The sequence below is a fragment of the Phasianus colchicus genome, chromosome 2 (assembly GCF_987193195.1).
Source record: "Phasianus colchicus chromosome 2, bPhaCol1.hap1.1, whole genome shotgun sequence".
Taxonomy (NCBI): domain Eukaryota; kingdom Metazoa; phylum Chordata; class Aves; order Galliformes; family Phasianidae; genus Phasianus; species Phasianus colchicus.
In genome coordinates, this window is record NC_143437.1 from 37,754,572 (window position 1) to 37,777,563 (window position 22,992).

A 22,992-nucleotide genomic window follows, 5' to 3' on the forward strand; every position below is an offset into this window, starting at 1 on the left:
GTCTTGACTTTCCTGGAAGTATGTGATGAGTTTCTTTCCCCGGTGGGCATGGAAAAAGGTTCAAAACTATTTGTTTTTCTGAACCGAGGTGGTGAATTTGCATTTTACAGACCCATTACACTGAAAAGGAGTCAATGTCTCAGCCTGGAGATATACCTGAGGAAGCTGATGAGTCACAGTGCTGTAGTCTTAAACTTTTTGCTGAAGAAGAAGGATATGAAGCAGACAGTGAAAGTAATCCTGACAGTGAAACGAAGGATGGAGGTAAATGTGAACTTCTGCATATGCAAAGCAGTCTTTGACATGGCCAAGCTTGGTTGTCTTTTTAAGATGTACAAAAACAGGATGATCAGAGACTTTTTACAGATGCAGTTAGGTTAGATTTTTCACTGGAAGTGTAATTGGATTCCACCAGAAGTGAAGCTGACTATTCTAATACTGAGTGTTGCAGGAACTGTTCTGTATTGGTTATGCTAGTTTACGTGATTCTTGTTCTGAAATTATGTTGGATTGTCTTTCAACATTTATTATTGTGATCTAAAGCAATTATCTCCAGAGATACTTATCAGTAGCTTGTCTGTAAGTCAATGCTCAAAATTTTATGTAGTACTAAAAAAAAAAATGGTTGAAGTTGTATAGTCTGGTTATATCTATTGATATTCAACAACTGATATGTATGTGTTTTACTCTTTTGGTGTGATTTTGAACATAGATTTGTTTTAATTTTTGCCTTTGTGCTGTGAACTTACATTCCACTACTGCTGTTTATCTGTATGACTAGACTTTCAGTAGAGAATCAATTATATACAAATGCATGTTTTAGAAGTTTCTGAATTATAAATTCAACCTGAAGCTATTTCCATGAAACACTTGCAGGTAGCATGTCTGTCTCTATCACATCATTTTGGTTTTAAATGACATGTCCTGAAAAGGTGGGTGTGTAAGAGGTAGAACTTAAATGCTTGGGTTTTCTTTTTAATGAAGACATTACGTGTGCTGTCGAGCATTTTGTGAGTTAAATGACTAAACGACTGCTTCCCCCTGCCTTTTAAGGTAAAGATCATTTACATTGTTCCTTGGCAGGGTCAGAGTTCTGTATAGAAGATGAAGTTCTGTTACAAAGATTCATATTTGAATTGCATATTTATCATTGCCGTGTGTCCAGTTCCCAGGAAGTAACAGCATGTAGTTCAAGAACATGTAATGGGGGAAACTGCATCTCTGCCCTTGTGTTGGCAGGAAAATATGGGAACATGAAGCAGAATAGGTGTTACGAGCTTCTGAAAACTGCTGATACACTAGTGACTATTTTTGTATGTTTGAGAAGATTGGAGAAACTATGACCTTGGATATGCTACTTGAGTAATGCAAACTGTATTCATCTGAGTACGTTTGAGTAAGACAAATGTTCTATTACAGGAGCAGACACGAAGACAGAACCAGAATGTACCAGTCCTTCAGGTTATCTTAGTGACCTAACTGAAAACATCAATCAAGGAGAATTAATATATCCTGAAATCTGCATGTTAGAATTAAATTTGCTGTCAGCTGGTAATGCAAGTTTAGATGTGCTTGCTCATGTATTCCAGAGCTGCCTGAAAATCATCAACCACAAGGAGAGAAATGCCACTTTACTTATAGAACAGGTAAAAATGTTGCTGAGCCAATGCATCACTTCAACAGTTGCTCATTCTCTTCAGTTTTATGTAATAGTATTAAAAAAAAAAAATTGCCTGAACTCTGAAGTACTCATTATGGTGTTTGGTAAGACCTGAAATAATGTAAAGCATTGGTAAAACTGCATTGAATTAAAAAGTTATGAGAAAATTAATGTATTAAAAGGCAGTTGACTTACAGTTGTTTTATTTCATCAAAACTATTGAACCACAAAAGCTGTCAGTGCAGATCTAGAAACCATCAGGTGTTCTAATATTTAGAATATGCATGTACATATTCATGTATGTATTAACATGCTTTTTTGAAACTTTCAATGCTGCACCTGCAAAACATTTCATTCAATCCTCTTAAGTTTTATATTACAAATCAGTTAAGCACACGGGGGTCACTTGGGATTTCTAAGAGCTAGTTTGTTGGGGTTTTTTTTTTTTGCCTTTAAGTAACTAAATTTAGTAAACTTCTCCAGAAGAGGAAAATATGGTAAAGTCACTTGAGCTTTTAAAGTGTTTTTATATAGAGTCATCTGACTAAGAAGCAATGTTACTAGTGCTTGACAGCTTAAACCAAAGGCAGGGAAGGCTGAAGTGGGAAAATGTCTTATTTAGTATTCCAGTTCTTTGTGTGAATTACTTACTTAAAATTTCTTGCACACATGTATTTTATTTTTGTGAACTTTAGCACATAAAATGACTTAGGATTCAAAGATTTTTATTTTAAGTGTGTTTTAGAGCAAGCTTATTAATCTACTGAACTAACGAGCTTAGAAACTTTGAATGTATTAGATTTTTGAATTTTATTTATCTAAGAGGATATTTGTGAAGGATGTTGCTCTTATGGAAGCTACTTGGACTCCTTAGTTAATTTTAAAAACTTGGTCCTAAAATTTGGGGAAATGTTAAACTCTCTGTATTCCATTATTATATACCAATGATGTGTTTTATCATAGCCTGTTGAATTATGTAATTCTATTTTGGGAGAGAAGACAAGGCAGCAGTTGTTAGTTGCTGAATGCATAGTGGCAAGGGATTATTTCTTTAATCATTTGGATTTCAAAGCCTTTCTCATGATGCAGTTGAACTGTACAGAACATGAAAACATGCTCATTAGCAAACATCAAATCATGGGAGTTTTTTTATAACTGTAATTATTTTCACTTAAATCAACAGTAGATGTGAATTGTTTGATATAAGTTGTTCTTTGGGCTGGTGTGTCCTCCTGATTGTTTCCCTGTATTTTTTTTTAACAGGGAGCTGTTAAACATATTTTGGGAGGATTTATGAATATACTGACACAAACAGAGTCTAGTTTTCATGGTGAGTTCGAAGTTTAATTCAAAGAACATTTTTTATAATTTAACTTGTACACACTCGATTTTTTAGCCCATAATGCAAACACAAAATTTACCAAGGGAATTAATTGGCAGGCATGAATCAATGCACCTGTGTCTCTAGCTTCTCACAGATCTCTAACATGTAAATAATCCTGTTTTTAAAGGGCTATTCCTGAGGCAGTCTAGATTACATTATTTAAACACATGCTAACAGATCTGAAAAAAATAATGGAAATCAGAAACCTCAGATGATGATGTTAACAAGCATTATTCAGAAAAAATAGTAGTTGTGATGCAGTTAGATTGATATAGTATAACAACATAAGTTGTTTCAGATTCTTTGTAACAGAGGACTGAGTGATATCTTGACTTTCTACTCAGTTTTATTTCTACTCAGAAAATACCTAGCTAATCAAAAAATGTGGAATTAAATTATATATTTGCCCTAAGGTAGCTCACACAACCTTGTAAACCATCCCAGGACTTTAAACCATGGCTTTTTGGGGGGATTATTTGCAACCTAGATGCAAAGGTTCCCAAACCTTCAGACTGTTTTACAAACCTGGAAGCCAAACTTGTTGTAGCAATCTTGATTTGTTCAAGTGAATTGTGAATGGTAATACTTAATACTATCAGAAAGCAGAAGAATCTCGTAATTTATTTTGTAATCATTGCAACTTCCTGAATTTTAAATATTTTCATGAAACTCTAAATTCCACATTAATTCTTTTTCCTAACATTATCAAATAGAATTTTTTAAAGATTTTCACACATTCTCCTGAAGAATATTCTCTTATTTTTAGCATGTCAGATGGTGCTGGTAGACCTGCTCGTTTCTTTGATGAGCTCACAGACATGTTCAGAAGAACTAACTCTTCTCCTACGGATATTTTTGGAGAAGACTCCTTGTACGGTATGTCTTCAGTAACAAATAATACAATTCAGAAGCATGAAGAGAATCTCTTTGTGCTCAAGTATTTTTGGAAATAAGGATATAATAACGTCACTCAGTTGCTGAAACAACTCCCTTTCATGTTTTGAAAGTGAGATAGCAAAAGGAGAAAAGGATTTAGAAAACTGTGTTCTTGAAGCTGTATTCTGGGAACTCTTCAGCACAAGAAAGCAAGATTTGTCTTGAGTAAACTGGCATAATGGTTATCAATGACAATATTGTATACTGTTAAACTTGAAGTAGTTTCCTTAGTTGTAAAGCATTTTCTTTTCATCAATGGGTGCTGCTTTATCTGCAGGAATTGCTTTTAAAACTGTCATGGGTTGGCTTGTTTAACACTGGAATCTACTGCTTGTGTGGGAAACACTGTGAAAGCATGTATCAGTTTGTGTGGGAGTCTGTAGGACAAAATGAGGTGAAGGAAATTAAAAGTTACTGCAAAGCATGTAATAATACCGAATTACAGTATGTAAATCAGTTTTTCAAAGGTTGCTTGCAGTAATTGGTTATGTAACTGGACACATTTTTGCCGAAGGACTCAGATAGTTCTCTTAATAATTATGCCGTAACAAGATGATGGTCTGTATTTGTGTTCTTAGTCTTCCTCAAAGTGAAGTAAAAGATGCAGCCTTTTGTTGAGGTGTAAATGAATCTGCTAGCACATAACAAATCTGAGCTGAGACTGCCAAGTAACCATCTACTGTGATTTGTCTAATTCCTAAATGTAGTAACTTAAAGATCTCTGCTGTCACTAAATCCCCCAAAACTGTTGTACTTCAACTTAGCTTGTTGAAATAGTACCTTAAGGCTGTTGTAAATGTCTCAGTTTAGATGTGAAAGCCCACCTACGTAGTGAAAATATGAACCTGAATTTAAATGAAGAGTGGGGTTCTGTTTAGTTATGAAATTTAGAAATGATGTCTGGCTACATGGTGTTGAGCAGTTTGATTCTTGCTTGTTTATTTCTTCTAGGAGATACTGCTTAAGGGTGTATTGAAGATTATAGAAACTAATATGGACATGAACCCATTACAGTACCTTGCCTTCCCTTTGCTACATGGCACAAATTTGAGTAGTTCTTCACAAAAATCCACCGGCACTTCCAACAGCAAAACTGCCGGACTATTAAAAAAAGCAAAATTTTCACAGAGTAAGAAAGAGGCAGATGGTGAAAACTTGAGTCATCAACTGCTTTCTTCTTGGCACGTGGCCCCAATTCACTTGCCTTTAGTTGGACAGAACTGTTGGCCACATATGTCTGATGGTTTCAGTGTTTCCTTGTGGTTTCATCTGGAGTGTGTTCATGAAATGGAAAACTCAACAGAGAAGGGGAAGAAAGTCAAGAGAAGACTTTTCTCTGTAAGAGAGAACAGCTTTGATAGCACAGGTGAGAATATAGCTCTTGTTCCTATTATAAGTAGCACTGAAGAATTCTGGTTACAATTACTACACATTGCTGTCTCTTATACAAAAAGGTTGCACTTTTTAATGAATGTTGAACAGGAATGATAAGCCTTTCTGATTGTTCTTCGCCTTCTTTGAGTACTGTGAGTTATACTTAAAGATAAAACGTTTCCAGTTTGTTCATAAACCAGGTTTGTGCCTGGTTCCTTTAGGAATTTAGTGTTCTCACTGAATTTTTAACTTCAGTAAAATGTCTTTGTACTGCTTCATGTTGTGTTGAAGAGAATATTCAGTGCTGCAGCTGAAAGGTCGTAGGAAATTACTACTGTTAGACTTAACTGATCTCATATGTATTGTTGAAGCAAGTGGCTTTTGTGTATTTTCTTTTAAATATAGAGCTACTAAAACTTCTTGATTTAAGATTTAATTATTGGAATTCTTACCTGGAAAGTTGCTTCTCATTGATCATGAGCCTGAGGCTAACTTTATATAAATCCTTCAACTTTCCTTGTGTGTGCTATCACAGATATCAATAGCTGTAAAAACATTTACCTGTTTATACTGTTGTAGCGTGTTGCCAGGTCCCAAAATGTTTGAGGTACTTAAAATGCCTCCCAGTTGCAACACTTGGAATACCTCTATTTTACAACTTAAAAAAAAAAAAAAAAGAGAGGGGACTGAGTCTTAGCAGTTTTTGAGCTGCTTTTGTAAGAAGGACTATGTTTTTGCTTCATAACCTAAAGCAGAAAATATTGGATGTAAAATCTTGCTTAAAGGGTTAAAGGGCAGCATGATTTGTAAAATAAATAAATAAATCTAGACTTCAGGTGTACAATGAGACTTGCAATTCTACATGTGAATATAATATGACATATTAACAATATCATTGAATTAGATGAAATATGCATGCTTAGTGTGTTTACTTAATTACAAACAAGAATAAAGTGCTTAACTAATGTCTGTTACAATACACAAAAGACCTAGGTTTCTGAAGAGGATTGTACATTCCAGCTCATTTAATTAAAAAAAAAAAAAGAGGCATTGATGTAGTAGTTGTTCTTATAAACGTGCTTGTATTTCTAGAAGAAACCAAGTCTGTAGGAATGGAATACCTAAGCCTGGGAGACAAACTTGTTGAAGATGGCTGTATTCATATAATTTCATTGGGTTCCAAAGCATTGATGATGCAGATCTGGGCAGACATGAACACTGGAGCTTTCATATTTCGGTATGGTACATTAGTCCAAAAACTGTCTTGTGAGCATACGTATTGTCCTATCCTAATTTCTACTAACAGCTTGCAGAAAATGCTGCTGTGGAATAAAAAAACTGATGTGTATATTAGAGCCATTTTGCATGCTGCCAGCATCAAGTTAGGTTTATTGTATACGGATCTACAGGGTCATTACATCCTCAGTCTCGTGTGTTTCATGTAGGCAAATATAAATAGTTGGCTGAAGTGAAAGACAAGATCAGCCATAAACACTGTGCAATTTAGATGTTAATGAAGTGACACAATAAATATATGGACACAGGCAAAAAGCTTTTGTAGTTACGTTTTTACACCTCAGATGTGAAAATTCTTAGTACTTATCATGGCAATCCTTATCTTAATGTTTTGAAACACTTTAGCATTTTTATTTCCTATAAGAAATGGATCCTTTAAATTTTTTAGAGCACTTTATTTTATGAAGTTCAATTTATTATAAAAGAATCAGTTACTTTGATCCTTGTGAAATACAGACATCATCTTGAATCTACGTGTATGTATCAATATTTATGCAAGTTAAATACCTCAGTTGAAAACATGTTTGCCTAGATTATGTTGAGCATTCTGAATAGATTACTAATTTTTTTTAAAGAAAAATGTCACCTGAAAGTAACTGATAAAATTAAGATATGGGGCTGAGAAGCAAGTTTAAAAAAAAAAAAAACACTTTTCTGTTTTCATAGTATGTGCATGGATCCAAATGATGAGATGAAAGCTGGCCTGCTGGCACAGGCTGAATCTCCAGAGAATATTTTCCTTGTGGGCAGGTGGCAACACTTGGCAATACAGTATAAGCAGAAGCAAGAAAGCAAGAAAAACATCCATGGAGAGCTGTCCCTGTGGGTTTCTGGTCAGAGGTAAACTACACTTTAGTTAAACTTCTTAAAAAGATGTTTTCTAATGAGAAAATGTCTACACTACTGTAATACAGACTGAAGTTCTGTTTGTGAAGTCAATTTGGGGGGATGGAAAAGGGAAATTTTGCCCTGGATTTGCCTCTGCTCCGGAGTTGCTTTGATTACTTTCAGGATCTTTAGTCCAAACCATAAGCTGATGCTGACATCTCTGTTCTTCATCAGACATGGATAAATGAAAAAGATAAATACTACAAAGCTGTGAGAGTAAGGTCCAAAACCAGCTATGACAAGAGATTAGCAGTGGGTTCGATCTTGCTGGTTAAGAATCTGAGTTAAGGATGTGTAGTTAAAGTGCTAGAAATATGATTGAAAGAAATAAAGAGGAGATGAAGAGAATATAGTCACTTGTCTTTGTCAAGAGAAATAGGGGAGAAATGCAACATGTACCTCAGGCAAGGTCTGAATTGGCATTAGGAAATGCTACTGCCAATGAAAACCTGAGGTCCCTAATGCTAGGTTGAGTGGCCCTTGGCCTGTGTGAAATACACCTTGGTTAGAAGAGGAGGGATTGATTAAATTATCAGATAACTTTTTTCTTGAAGTCCAGATGGTGAAGCTGCCTTTTGTATTTCAGATACAAAATAAGTAGTTAAAAATTCCATTTTAAAGTAATCAGATGCATCATGAGTTCTTTCTTGTAATTCCTTTACAGTTTGATCCATGAATAAGGAATTGCAGGAATGTTGTTCTTAAAGCTGTTGTTAAAGTTACTGCATTTTACTTTTCTATGTATGATTAATCAGGAATTGAAATTGTGAAAACTTATGTGGAATTGTTTTTTAAAGAAATTAATATTAATTTTCTCCCTCTTCCTGTTCAGTCTTTGTTCTGGTAGACTGTGCAGTCCAAATATGGAGATGTGGGGAAAACAAAAAATACTACCATGTTATGCAGTTAATGAAGCCACTCTGCATATAGAGTTACCTATTTTCTAAGCATTAGATTCTTCCAGAGAAGCTTCTGATGACCTTTACAGTCCAATTAGTCTGCCTTTGTAATTGATTGTAAGGTTCATTGGGCATTTTCTCAAAGCATCAGGCTTATTGCCCATGGCTGTACTGCACATCAGTTCTGACAGAGTTCCTTTGGAAAAGGAAATACTTGGTGTAATTTCCAGCATATGCAAACCCCAATCCTCACTTTGGTTCATTAATGTGATCAGACACTTCCATTTTTGGCTGTGTTTTTTCTAAGACCAATAAAAATTCTTGAAAAATAGCGATGTTTTAGAGGAAGAGATGGTCACTCAATTGCTTGTGTAGTGTATATGCAGATTATTTTTCATTGAAGTCATAGGGAATGAGGAAGAATTTTTCAGTTTAGGAAACTTTGATTTTAAGGCAAACATGGCTGTCACCTTCATTCCTTTTTCCTCTTGTGTAGTATTTAAATATATACACCACTATGAAAATGAGTTTTTGAAGGTACCTAGAAGTTGAAGATGGCTTTAGTAATTTAGTGTCAATAACAACATGGCTTTTCATCTGCTAAATATTAAAACTATTTTAAGTCTAAGCTGAATATTTGAGGTGGCAAATCTGATCGCTTACTGTTATTCATACTTCTTTGTATTTTTAGGAAATGTGAAATCAACTTAGATTATGCTCTACCAAGGAAATCAAGCTTGTCATCTGACAGTAATAAAACATTTTGTATGATTGGCCACTGTACATCATCTCAGGAAGAATTGCTTCGATTGTCAGGCAGATGGAATCTTGGGAATCTACTTCTCTTCAATGGTACTTTGCTTTTTTTTTTTCCTGCATAAGTCTTCATTTCTTCTTTCTTTCCCCCATCCTGTTCAAAGGAGTAACTTGATTATTTTTTTGTACATGCCAACTGATTACAGTCAAAACAGTACATTCTTTACTAGTGTGATAGAGAAGAAGTAAACATTTCTGTATTGGGTAGTTCCTAATGTGTCCTTTTGCCACTGTTGTCTTGCCTTTTCTGTGCTGTAGCTGGCAATTCCAGTTACTTCAGCCATTTGTTTATATTTCTTTAAATAATATCTTTGTGTAGGACATGGAGATGGTAGCATTCGCTCTACTTTTTCTTAAAGCACTCAGTCTTTGTCTTCTAGAAAATGGGGTTCATTTACCTGCCTCTGAACTACTAATTTCAAATTACACAAAGAATATTAAAAAGTGACCAAAATTTAAACTACTGAATGTTCCTTGTTATGTGTGCTAATTGCTGAAACTACTGAGGTTACTTCTGAGTTTTCTTAGGTTTATAATTCCTCTCCCTCTTCAGAATCTTTTGTCTAGGACATCCAAATATTTGTTTAGCCCCAAAGGCTGAGATATTGGTGATCATAATTTTGGTGTTTTCTCATGTGCAGTGGCCTACGCTGCTGGGGTTTATGGGTCTGCTGTGTGTATGGACACTTCATGTTTGTCCAGGCAGTAGGTGAGACATTTGTTCTAAGTATCAGCTCTACATGGTGAATGTGTATGGTCTGATTTTACTACAGCCACTACAATTAATGTTTCCAGAGAGATACTCTAATCCAGCTGTCTTGTACTCAGATATCATAGACTTGTGTCATTCTGTGATCTTAAGCAACTGATAGAGATGCTTTGTTTGAAGATGCACTCTCATAAACAGGTTACCTAAGATAAGCTGTCTGAAAAGGGGATGGGAGATTCATTTGATTTCCTTTTACAGTGTTATTTTTTCTCCTCTTGTTAGTTGCAGTGAGCTATTTATTGTTGACGGATCCTTCTGAATCACTCCACAATATCATGGAAAGTTGAATAGCATGTTTGTACTACCTGTAATCTTGATATGCTTTGAAAGTTGAAGAGGCTTGGAGAGATGATTTTTTTTCAGTTTAAAAGCACTGTAATTGAATATTCAGATATGTTGTATTCAGCTCATACACATTACTTTCCTGATATGGTTTCAGTTTCCTTTAGCAGTGGCCTGTGATATTTGGCAGAAGTCACACATCTGTAGTAGTTAGTGCTGGACTTCACTGGTTGCTTCAGGTTACAGCAGGTGCTGTAAAAACCAGCTGGTAATTTTCCTTGTGAAGTCTAATAGTCAATATATAAATTTTGCTTTATTGTGTAATCAGAAACTAATGTCATTTCTGGATTTTAGGTGCAAAGATTGGACCAGAGGAAGCATTTTACTTATACACATGTGGACCAGACTTCACATCTGTAATGCCTTGTAAATATGGCAAAACATTGACTGAATGCTCTAAGTACATAAGTAAAGATATTCTACAGTGTGAACAAATTAAGGAGCTCTTCATGGCGAAGAAGGAAGTGGATGTTGGACCTTTGATTGTAAGTTTCTGCTTAACAGTGGTTTCTGGTTTCTTAGAACTGATGAAACTGAGAAAGCATTTCCTGCTGTCTCTCAATGTTTCACTTTCTCAATGCAGACTAGAGCAGATCCGATTCTCATTAAAATCACTGCAGAGTTCTTCCCATTTATTTCAGTGGGATTCGAAGTAGACACCTTGTGTGGAGTTTGTGTTGATTTGGGTTGGATTCTGACAACTCTTACATATGTGTTCCAGAGTCTCTAACACTGTGTATTTCTTCCATCTGAGAAGCAGGCACCTCTGGAATTGAATATCTGTGCTAGAATGAATGGGCAGCTCTCCTCCCTCTTATAAAGATGACAAAGAGTAGCTTAGCTTAGTTGAACTTCTTGTATGAAAACTGGGGAGGTAGGAGGATTTAACTGACTTCATCCTAGTTTTTCAGTGTTTTTGTGAGCTGAAAGCTTTGCTGAGCAGTTATTTTTCATCTGGCAGATTGTAGCTTCTCTCATCTTTCTTGGCTGATACACCTGTGCCAAAAGCAGATGTAAATATTAGTTATATTAGAAAAAGAAGGAATATTTTTTGTCAGTGGAGCCTTTTTAGAGGATTTGGAGTCTTATCTTCATGCAGGTAACACCTGCTGTATGAATTGTTCCCACTAGAGGGAATTCTCTGATCTTGTTATATAGCAGTTTTCTAACTGTAAGTAGAGGACCTAATCCTTGTAAACGTCAGTACTAACTGGTGACAGATCCGAGTAGCCAGAGTAGAGCTATATATGTTCAGGTAAAAAATTTGTCTCAACTTGTGCACAGCAAGCAAATTTCTTGGTTGTAATTAGTACACTGGCCTCCCAGATATGGTCCATTTAATGTTTTCTCTGAGAATTAGTTGGCTACTTTTTATAGTGTTGGTTTTGGTCTAAGTTTTTTCATCCGTGAAAGAAACTTCTTTAGCCTTACATGTATACCTTCTACTGAGATCCTTTTTCTTATAGTAAAGCTGACTGAAGAACAGATTAACAAGTATAAGAATTGGAGATTTTTCTATACTTTCTATTTTGGACTTCCTTGTTCTTCCAGTTTTAGAAAGGGGAAAAAATGCTTAATACATGTGCGTATTTATTTTCTTTTAATCTTATTAGTAACTGTTCTTATGGAAAATAGTTGTTACCCTCAGTGATAAGAGGAGGGTCTTTGGATAGAAGTTGATAAAATGCAATTGCACAGATGTGCAAAAATCTGTTGCATTATAGTACTCATGCATCATGCAGAGCTTAGAGCATGCTAATGATAAAGCAGAAAAGAACTACTGAAGTTGCTACTACTTGTTAGGTGACTTTTTTGTGTGCTTTTGTTTTTTTTTTTATCAATTCAAATGTCTTAAATTTCTGGCTGATAAATTTCTCTTGTTTCAGGAAAGCCTTGCTGTTGTTTATGCCACGTGCTGCCCCAGTCACTACACCATATACGAACCTGTTATTAGATTGAAAGGTCAAGTGAAGACTGTACCTTCTCAGAGGCCCTTCAGTTCAAAAGAAGTTCAGAGCAATGTACTGGATTCTCATCACCTGAAAGCACTTCAGCCTGTTGAATATAAAAATCTTCAGGGTATACTACATGAAATTGGAGGAACTGGTGCATTTGTTTTCCTCTTTGCTAGGGTAAGAGAGATGGAAGAGAAAGAGTGCATGTGTAGTTTCTTGTATAAAATAGTCTTTTTATCTCAGGCAGCAAGTCTGGTATTGTGACTGCCAAATGCATCTTACTCAGAAATCTGTATGTGATTCTTTTTTAAAGTAAATTCATGAAAGGGATCTGTGGTAGAAGAGTGTACCATAAGGGGTCCTAGCAGTTATTGTTGAACTGTGTAGTGCTTTTTGTAATACAGATAGCGTGTAACAGGTGCACTGGGGCTTCTGAATGTCAAAATAAATTTTTAGGAGAATTGTAAACTGGTCCTAATAGCACTTTAAGTACAGGATATTCAAAATGCAAATATGAATACATGTAAAATTGCAGAGTGTGCAGAGCTTGAGCTTTATCTAGCAGTGAGAGCTTTTCTGAAAGGAGGCTGTTGTGCCATGTTCAAAGGTTTATCCTGTCTAAGAAATTGTGCTGATACACAACACAGCAAGAGCTCATGTAGGAATCGGAATTCGACAGATGTGATATTTTTGTCCTGAGTTTCCTGTTAAAAAGTATATATATACATATTTGCTCCTTCTTGGGTTTGAAGAATTGTAAGAATAGAAGAGGGAAGAATGGTCCTTTGTCTTCATTTATCAAATTGTTTTCATGGACCAAATAAAACATCATTGTTTGGATGAATCTGTATGGAAGTACTCCATCTCCAGGAACTTAAGTTCAAACTTGCCTTAAAGATTTAAGAAACCTCTTTGTGACTTCACTGTATAACAAGAATTGGCATCTCCTACTTAAATTTTATTTAGACTAATCTTTTTCTTACAAAGGAATTCTTGTAATGACTCCTTATTTTCTTACAGATAATCATTTATAACAGTGTGGGTCAGTACTTCAGGTATAAAAATCCGAATGTACCGCCATTACTTTCATTTGTTGCCTATGTATGTGATCTGAAAAATCTTACAGTAGCTTAATCCACAAGTTATCACTTAAGCACTTTTTTAGATTTTGTCTAAATATTTCTCATATAAACTCTTTAATTAAACTTCAGGTTGTAGAGATCAGCAGCTGTGAAGACACTCAAGCTCTAGCACTGCAGCTTATACTATCTTTAACAAAATACAATCAACAGAGAATACAGGAAATGAAAAATTGTAATGGTTATTCCATGATTCACCGAGTGTTGATCAAACCGAAGTGCATTGTTGGATTTCGCATGCTCAAGGTACTCTTTAAACTTGATGCTGTGTTGAATGTTAGCACAAATTTAGAAACCTCTGATTTTAATTGTGTATTTGCAAACACTCTTCAAAGGCAGAACAGTGATTTGGAACCAGTTCTGTCTGAATGTTGTACCTTAAGCTAGAAACTTTGGTGGGAGAGAGATGAAAAGTGTCAATAAATCCTTATTTTAAAGAGGGATTTGGGGGGGAGTCAACTTTTCTTTGAGAACAAAGACTTTAGAGTAAACAAACTTGTAAGCGTTTAATGAAAGATGGGGTTTTATTTTTGTTTTTCTACCTTAAGTTGCCAGATAGAAAAACTTGTATGTAGTGAGTGAACCCTGATCCTTTTGTGTGTTCTTATTGCAAGACGGATAAACAGCAAGGCCTTTGCTAGTACATCTTGAAAATAGTTAAATGAACCGCTGATTATCTGAAGCATCTTGGCAATAACTTTTGTAAAAGTTTACTGGGAAGTTTTTGTATGTTCGTTGTGAAAATACATAGTAGTGATACTTTGCACTGTGTGTGTAAATATTTATGGAAAACAGTCAATCAAACTCTGTCTTTTGGTAGACAGAACTGTTACAGGATGCCTTACCTGAATAAAATAAAGGCTGAGCTTTCTGTAATTTCAGAGCTTTGGTATGAATGTAATTCTCAAGCCACAAAGTTTCATAGAAAAAGGCCAGGTTTAAGGCTTTCAGATTGTCTAATATTTGAGTCCCTATCTTTGTGCTCAAACCACCTAATGCTTGCAAATATATGCACTGGTGTTGTAAGATTTGAGCCTCTACAATCCCTACAGTGGAGTTAGTAAACTCATTATTTTCTGAGCTGACCGGTAAGTAGATATGTGCCTTTGCTGTCAAGAGATCAATGTCTTCATAAATATATTTTTATAAAGCTGATAGGACAACTGATCTGTTTCATACTTAAAATATTCCATGTCCATCCCCTCTTTAAGACTCTTCTTGAAGGATGCTGCAGTGCTGAGATTCTCTATATAAATGAGAATGGGCAATTTGTGCTCGACACAGATTCTACAGCAGTTATCCAGGATGTTCAATTGTTAGAAAAGCTGCTTCTTGACTGGAAGATTTGGTCTAAAGCAAAGGTAATTCGTTTCTTTTGTAAGACTTTTTTTTTAAGCCTGAAAGTCAATTAAAATGGTTAGAAGTCTGAAATGCTTTTCTTCAGTTAGAAAATCTGAATGGTTACAGACATCTAAAAATAAATGGTTCTTGTTTTATTTTGAATAGCTGGTAGCAGTGTCAAGCTCCCAGTGCCAGTTTTTAAGGTTGCTGTAGTGCATTAAATTCTATAATTGTAACATGTGCAAATGATTTATTGGTTGAACAGATAACTTTTTTTAAATCAACGCTGACAGTTTTGTAAGGGGGAAATATCCATCTGAAATTATCCAGTTGGTGTTAACAAAACAAAGAGTATGTGACAGATGGCTTAGATAAAATGTAATCTTTTGTAGCTTTAATCAGTAAGGTATGTTCTCTTGCAATGAGTGTAACTTTGGTTTCTAGTTTGGACTTGTTCGTTTACAGTCAATCTTATTTCATGCTTGCAAAAAAGTGCTCTTGATTTGACTAATTCATAATCTGTTAATTATTTTTTTATGCGCAGTATGGACTCAGTATTATATTTTAAACCATATTCCTGTTTTGTTTGCTTTTCAGCAAGGTGTTTGGGAAACTCTGTTAGCAGCTCTAGAAATCCTTATCAGAGCTAACCATCACCAACAGATGTTTAATGTTAAACAGCTATTGAAAGCTCAAGTGGTGCACCACTTCCTGTTAACCTGCCAGGTTCTGCAGGTACTTCCAGTCTGATCCTATTTTGTGCTTGGCAAACATTAGATTTGATTTTGCTTAATGGAAAAAATATGGGATTATGTGCTATGGGGAAAAAATGTTGTAGGCATTTCTTTGTATGTCCTCCCTGCTTCCAGGCCCCTTTCATCCTCTTCAGCAGGCATTGTTGATGTACCCTAGAGTACCCTAAGTCCTCTTATTAGCACTGGCAGTTTAAGCAGAGGGAGCAGTATTTCTACTGATGGCCAGAAGGGGCAACAATTCTTAACCACCTGTGTCTACTTGAAGGCTTGGACACTGGTTTGCTTGAAAAATCCATGCATGAGGGGAACTTAAAAAAAAAATCGTGAACCTTTGATACAGAACAAAGTCCTCATTACTGAGAAACAGATGAATTATATGAGAATCTTTTAGTATCTGCCTCTAGCTAATAACTCTGTGCTTTAGCAGTAGTCTAATTTGTTATTTCTGAGAAAATATGAGACAAACTATATTAGTATATTTTCAGAAACATGTTATTGTTAGCGATGACTGAAAACCTCTGCAGGCTTTCTAATGAGCTCAGATTTGTGCCAATCTACTGGAAGTGAACTTACATAACGTCAGCAATATTTTGTTCTGAATTTTGATATTGTTCCCCTTAGATAATGTTGAGTAGGTACAGCAGCTTTTTCAAGTTTTTCAAATGGTACAATTTTTATTGCTTTTTTCCTTGTCTGTTTTCCTATTACAGCATGATAATTAAAAAATACTGTCTGATGAAAAGTATAAATAGCAGTTATACTGCTCTTTCTTTCTAGGAGCATAAAGAAGGGCACCTTGCCTCTCTGCCTCGGGAAGTTTGTAGGTCATTTGTGAAAATAATTGAAGAAGTACTTGGATCTCCCCCAGACCTGGAATTGCTGACACTGGTCTTCAATTTCCTCTTAGCTGTTCACCCTCCCACTAATACATATGTTTGTCACAATCCTACCAACTTCTACTTCTCCCTGCACATAGGTAGATATGTCATGTTTAACTATAAATACACAATTGGAATAAAATATATTCTGATTGCTGAGTAGAGGCTTTAATCTGTCTACAGATAATAACTTTGGTTGTGTCCTGAACTTTCTTTAAAGTTTGCTGCTGCTAAGCGTAATGCATAACATTTGGTGCCTGTATGGACACAATGCTTATGACTATATACAAATCTGATGACTCTGAGATGCATATGGTTTTACAGCATCAGAAGCTTAGGCTCAGAGGACTATACATATCAGTAACAGATGTTCATTTTGAGTACTCTCTCTCTCTCCAGTAAGGCTAACATCCTAGGCAATTGTGGTTCTAGTGAAAGCATGTTTATGTTCAGCTGGGTCTTCAGGTACGTTTGCTTAAAACATCAGTCTGACATAAAAATGAAAGTAATTCTACTTTACTGATTTAAAAAAAAAAAAAAAATTGTCCAATTCCATTTATTAGTGTATCTCATAGGATTTCAATTGTTACTGCTATACATGAAGTTTTAAAGCCAGGACCTGTACTTAGACATCTGATTTGGAGAAATTGTTAGTTGTCCTGTTATATAAATTTGCCACAAAAGACTGTTTCAAATAAACTTTAACTGATCTGAGTATCAATCTATCAGGATTTTTCATATAAATAAGAATTACAGAAGCTTAGTTCAGGAAGTTATCGACCAGAGGAGCTCACACTGCCTCATACCACCAAAGATTTCTGTAGTGTTTCCAGAATGTCCTTTGTAAATTATAAACATAAGTCAGTGAAAACTGCACTCAAGCATGTTGTCAGATCTAAATCCCATTTGGGGAGCATTTTCTTGCCACTTCACTTAGATGCTTGCTGCTTATTAAACCCTTGTCATTTAACAGTGTAATAGTTTTAATATTCAAATCGTACTACCTTAGCTGTAATCTTTGTAAAAACTGAAAACTTGATCAGTTAAAAATGCTTTTTCCTGTTGCAGATGCCTGTGCCTCCCATTTTAGTAACTGACTTCTATTCAAAGGCATTGTGGCTGTATCTTATCTCTCATCTAAAAATATTAGATGTAAAATTCTAAGAAAGAGCGGAACTCATTTTTGGTGTTTTGAGCTTTGTTAGGTGAACTTAAACAGTCACTGTTGTGGCACAGCCAATGTCAGTGTTTCTAGCTGTATGCATGTGAGGACTGTCTCTAAGTATAATTACTGCAGAATAGTTTAATATTTTGTATTCTGAAATAAAATATGGAGATGAGTCACTGAAACAATGAAAAACCTGTTCTCAAGTGATTTTTCTCAGATGCTAGTGAGTTGAGCACTTCTTGTTAGCTTAAACTGTAACCTGAACACTGTGAATCTTAAAAGCTTTACAAGTTCATTCTTGTATATTGTGTTAACTTTCCCCTTCTATTTCTAGATGGTAAAATTTTTCAGGAGAAAGTTGAATCCCTTATGTACCTGAGAAATTCCAGCAGTGGTGGGAAGTCTGCAGATAGTTCTGCCTTCGTAGTTACAACTCCAACTGGATTTGCAGCTTTACCACTGGAAGGTAAAACAATGAACACCTAAGGATGTTAAGATGCTGTCCTTTGTAGAGTCTTGGAGTATTGCTTTCCCACAGATTTTTCTTCCTAAGTCCTGTATCAGCACCTCTTGGAACTAGATGTTGGGCAGCAGAGTAAAAAAGAAGGAATTGAGCAGACTGCCTCAGCTGCTCTTCTTTTTTTAAATGTAGGAGAAATTACTATGTTGCTAGCTCAGGCAGAGAAGTGGACCAGATGGCTGAACAACTCCTGTTAAACTTGTAGAGACGTATGAGAAAACCTTAACTAGACAGCAGTTAAAATAGTGAGCCATTTGCAGCTATCCTGTGATGCATCTGAATACTTTCTGTGGATTAAGTATATAATGTTCTTATGCATCGTCATTGCATTAGTACTAACTTGTGTGTAGTTTTTGAAATACTTCCAGCTCCTTTTCCTAGACTAAGAGAACTTCCTCTGCCAGACTGTTATCCCTCTTGAAAATGGTAAGGGAGATACCTGTAATGTGCTCTAAATTAGGACTGTTTCAGGCTAAAATGTGCCCCTAAAAAGCAAACTGTTGAATAGAATATGCAGTAATTTGTTACAAATCTAAAGTACATGTAATGCCTTAGTGTAAAAAAAAAAAAAAAAAAAAGTTCATTGGTGAGCAGCTTGCCAGTGCCCACTGAAACATGTTGGTAGATTAAACCTAGACCTCTTAGAGGGAAGAGCAGCCTGTTCTTTGATTTTGCTTTGAACAGAGGGGTTGAATTAGATAGTTTCCATAGACATCTTCATAGAATGACTTGGGTTGGAAGGGATCTTAAGGGTCATCCAGTTTCAGCCCCCTTACTGTGGGCAGAGTTGCCAGCCATTATATCAGACACCCCAGGAACCCATCAAGCCTGGCCTTGAATGCCTCCAAGGATAGAGCATCCACAGCTTGACTGGGCAGCCTGTTCCAGTGTCTCACTGCTGTCTCAGTGACGAATTTCTTCCTAACATCTAACCTAAACCTCCCCTTTCGGTTTAAATCTATTCCCCCTTGTCCTGTCACAATCTACCTGAATAAAAAGTTGGTCTTTATAGCAGCTTTCCGCCCTCAGTGATTCTGAGTAAATTCCTTCTGAGGTTTAGTTAAGAGGATCCAGAAGGTAAATCTAAGAGCATGAATTGCTGAACAGTTTTTCCAAATGAACTCATGCATTGTCCTGACTTGACCATGACTTGCCAAATGTATGGCTGCACAGTGATCTGTTATCTCTACTTGATTGTTTGGCAGAATCTGATCTATGCCAGGTGTGGAATCGGTTTTGCTGTATAGGATTAGTTTGGGCATCAGTGTTACATTCCACATGCAAATAAAACAGTTAAGGAAATGCTTAAGAGGGCAAAGGCAATGCTAAAGATATTCTTATTTCTCTAGGAGATACTTCTGAGATTAGTGTACAGCAGAAGATAAGTTCTCAAGTACCTAAAAGGCTTTGCAAAAGCTTACCAGCATCTCCTACTTCATCACCTCAAGTACATAGAAGAAGATTAATGGAAAGATCGCAAAGGAGCATTGATGACCTGCAGAATATTGGCAAATATGATTACACTGATCTTGAGGGTAGAGTTGTTTTTGAAGGACATTCCGAAACCGTAAAAAGGGTACAGGAAGATTTTCTTAGCAGTTGTGAGTCTGCAAAAACAGTTTGTGATTCAGAGTTAACATCTGCTGAAATGTTTGAAGACATTCCAAAAGAAGAGCTATCTGAAAACACATTTGAGAGCAAAGAAGCAGATGCAGACCTGAAATGTAAAGGTGATGCTGCACCTCAGCTGTTGCTGCGTCGTCCAGACAATCTGAAAGGATTACCTTCTCTTCAGAAGAGTCAGAGTACTTTTGCAGGGTTGGGCTTAGCATTTTCTGTTCACGGAGGATCCTCAGCCATTGCTCGCTGGCCAAGTTTTGCTGACAAGAATGCACTTCCTGAGGAATGGGAGAATCTTGCTTTTTCCTCAGCAAATGAGAATCCCCGAAAAACGTATGAAAGCTCTGATGAGAGGTAAGCAGATAAAAACATAATAAATAAACAGTAGCTCGCTGTATTGGGGAAGGCTTTATTTAGCCATTTCTTCATCTTGGCTACTGTCCTACAATATTAAGAAATCTGCAAGAGTAGGGAAATATTTTCAATTGCTGTACTAAACCAATTCATTAAGCTCTTGGTAGTCTATAGAATTGTTTAATTTTTAATTCTCAAATTTATATCTTTGGGAGTTAATGATGTTATGTACAGTAGGAGCATGGACTTGTTCTGCTATCTCATCAGAAAACTCATAGTAGTATTTCTGATCACATTACTCTTTTGTTACCCAAAATCAAAAGTAAATATTAGACATAAAGAATAAGTACTAGTAAAGAGGGATTCACTGGGAAAATGTCAAATCCCCCCCCTATTCCACCCCCTCAATCTCAGCAGTAACTAGCAATTATATGTTTATAATGTTTCCTATTGTTGGCAATGAACTGTGGTAAAACATATTCTTCTGTCTTTAGGTATACAGAAGACTATCTTGTGCTTATCTGTTGTGGATTGTATGACCTCTTGCGTGGAGTTCTCCTAATTTTACCAGATGTCATGCTAGAGGATGTGATGGACAAGCTTATTCAACCTGATTATCTTATAGTTCTTGTGAACCACCCATCTCCTCTCGTACAACAAGGCGTCATTAAAGTAGGCCAATAGAAAAATCTGAAATCGTCTTCTAGCTTAGCTAGCATCAGAAACATGAAAAAGCCTTCATTTTTGTAGACTTACTTCTCAGTTTTAAGATCTGTTTCTACTCTCACAGATTATAAAAACAAAAACAGACCAAAAGGCCAAAAAAAAAAAAACAACCCGAAACACCAAGCCTAAGGAATCTTTATGAGATTAATATGATCTTTGTGCTGAGCCCAATGGTTTACACATCAAGGTGGAGGGATTAACAAATGCCACAATTCTAAATCTAAATCAACTGATGCATTCAGTCTCAATGTATAAGAAAGAAATCCTTTTATGATGAGGCTGCTCACAAAAGATTTGGATGCCTTACTGTTGGAAATCTTCAGTCAGAGTAGAGGAGACTTTGAGCAACCTGAACTAGTGGAAAATGTCTCTGCCTGCCTGTGGTGGGTTGGTTCTATCTAGGTGATCTTTAAAGGTCCCTTCCAACCCAAACCACTCTGTGATTCTGTGCTTGTTATGAATGTGACTCAATTTCCCTTGAACCTGAGTAAAAACCAGAAGTAGTCTTCATATTAAAAAGATAAATTCAACTGTTGTGTGAAATAAGGGCAGTTTAGACTGTAGTTGAAATATCACAATTTTTTTAAACTTTGAAATCAATTCTTTAAATTGCAGATAAAAACTAAGCTTTCATTGAATTTGTAAATATTGAAGTCTTATGTCACAATTATGTATTTATTTTTAGTTGTTGGATGCATATTTCAACAGAGCAAGGAGAGAGCAGAAGGAAAAATTCCTAAAGAATCGCGGCTTCTCCTTGCTTGCCAACCAGCTCTACCTTCACCAGGGGACTCAGGAAGTTGTCGAGTGCTTTTTGGAAATGCTCTTTGGCCGTTCTGTTGGCCTGGATGAAGAGTAAGTAATGTTTTGTTTTTGCATCCTATAACTTAATATTTGAACTAAAAGCTGCACTTTCTTGCTGAAAGCAAAAATGTGATAGGTTTCTGATTCTTGTTTTCCTTCCTTTAAAAAAAAAAAATCATTTAAAAACTTTAAATGTTGTGTTGTTGCTTTAGCGTATTTTTAAATGTACTTTAAAGTACTATTGTAAGGTCCTTAAGCTGCTGGTTAGCAACTTCATCTGATGGGTGCTATCAGCTGGGATGTTCTAAACCCTCAGGATTTATGAGGATCTCAGAGGTCTTCACACTTTCAATTTATTGTAGTCAGCTTAATTTCTTTTTCATCTGTGATCCTACTGGACTGCTACTACTGGATTTTGATAAGTAATTGAGGAAAAAGCTTGCTGCTGCTTGTTCTCCTGACTAGTCCTGATTGCAAATGCCACTTCTTTAGGGCATATCCCACAGATGTGCCATTTACTTGAACTGAAGAAACTCCCCATACTGGCAGAAACAGAGAGATGCTTCAAGCAGACAACCAACTTTCTAAGCAAGTGGTGTATTTTAGAATTAGTTTGACAATGTTAATGATTGTGTAGGGAGAACATGCATTTAAGCATAGTCAACAGCAGATAAATCTTGGAAAAAAGCTCAGTCCCAGTTGCCTTCTTGCAGTATTTGTAACCAGTAACTTGTGCATGTTGGCCTGATCTTCACTCAGTACAAATATTCCTGTTTTATCGCAAGACTTGAACCTTCTGGCTGCTTAACCAGCCCCAAAGCAGAGAACTGTTATTTTCTCAGGACTCATTATGGGGCTGGAAAGTTAATTCTTAGATTCACATTCTTTTAGGATTGTACATTAATAGATAGGATGATAACCTTAGAATAATCCAGTTTGTTAATGCAAGGCCTGAAGCTCTGCTTTTAAGTTCTGCACTTGAAGTAAGTTAGAAGTTGCCAAAGTTGATCTAAACCTCACCAATAATGGATATAAGATATCAGATGTGCTGCGAGGTCAGTATGACTTAAGTGAAGTCAGGCTGTGTTTGGTTTCTTGGTATTGTCTGTGCCAGTTGTAATATTTATTACTGGAAATAAGTCATTTGTGTTTACTGATTTAAAAAAAAAAAAAAAAACTGCTTGCATGAAATCTATACTGAAGACCATTGGTAGATAGCTAAAGGACCAGGTTTGTTTTTAGGTACTTCATTTCCTTACAGTTTCTCCAAATGTTTTATTTTACTCTTATTTCAGTGGTAGTTACTGTGTTACTGTAATGAAATGTAAGAATTTGCCATCTAAACCTTTGCCAAAATGCTATTATAAA

The 22,992-nt window shown here is 35.9% G+C and overlaps 1 protein-coding gene across 10 annotated transcripts in view; it reads left to right on the top strand.

Annotated features, from left to right (window-relative positions):
- LOC116228355 (guanine nucleotide-binding protein G(I)/G(S)/G(O) subunit gamma-4) overlaps positions 1-22,992 on the top strand; it is a 92,763-nt gene that overhangs the window by 29,259 nt on the left and 40,512 nt on the right. For 9 of the 10 annotated variants that reach the window (XM_090135393.1, XM_031592148.2, XM_031592141.2 and 6 more), the window contains 18 exons: positions 111-264; positions 1,420-1,646; positions 2,924-2,990; positions 3,811-3,920; positions 4,932-5,346; positions 6,447-6,591; positions 7,317-7,490; positions 9,129-9,289; positions 10,659-10,849; positions 12,251-12,496; positions 13,531-13,704; positions 14,670-14,819; positions 15,397-15,534; positions 16,332-16,530; positions 17,935-18,066; positions 19,470-20,094; positions 20,589-20,766; positions 21,506-21,675. In XM_090135393.1, coding sequence (XP_089991519.1) covers positions 111-264; positions 1,420-1,646; positions 2,924-2,990; positions 3,811-3,920; positions 4,932-5,346; positions 6,447-6,591; positions 7,317-7,490; positions 9,129-9,289; positions 10,659-10,849; positions 12,251-12,496; positions 13,531-13,704; positions 14,670-14,819; positions 15,397-15,534; positions 16,332-16,530; positions 17,935-18,066; positions 19,470-20,094; positions 20,589-20,766; positions 21,506-21,675 — 3,656 coding nt within the window. The remainder of the gene's footprint in view (positions 1-110; positions 265-1,419; positions 1,647-2,923; positions 2,991-3,810; positions 3,921-4,931; positions 5,347-6,446; positions 6,592-7,316; positions 7,491-9,128; positions 9,290-10,658; positions 10,850-12,250; positions 12,497-13,530; positions 13,705-14,669; positions 14,820-15,396; positions 15,535-16,331; positions 16,531-17,934; positions 18,067-19,469; positions 20,095-20,588; positions 20,767-21,505; positions 21,676-22,992) is intronic. The other variant, XM_090135398.1, reaches the window with a different exon arrangement.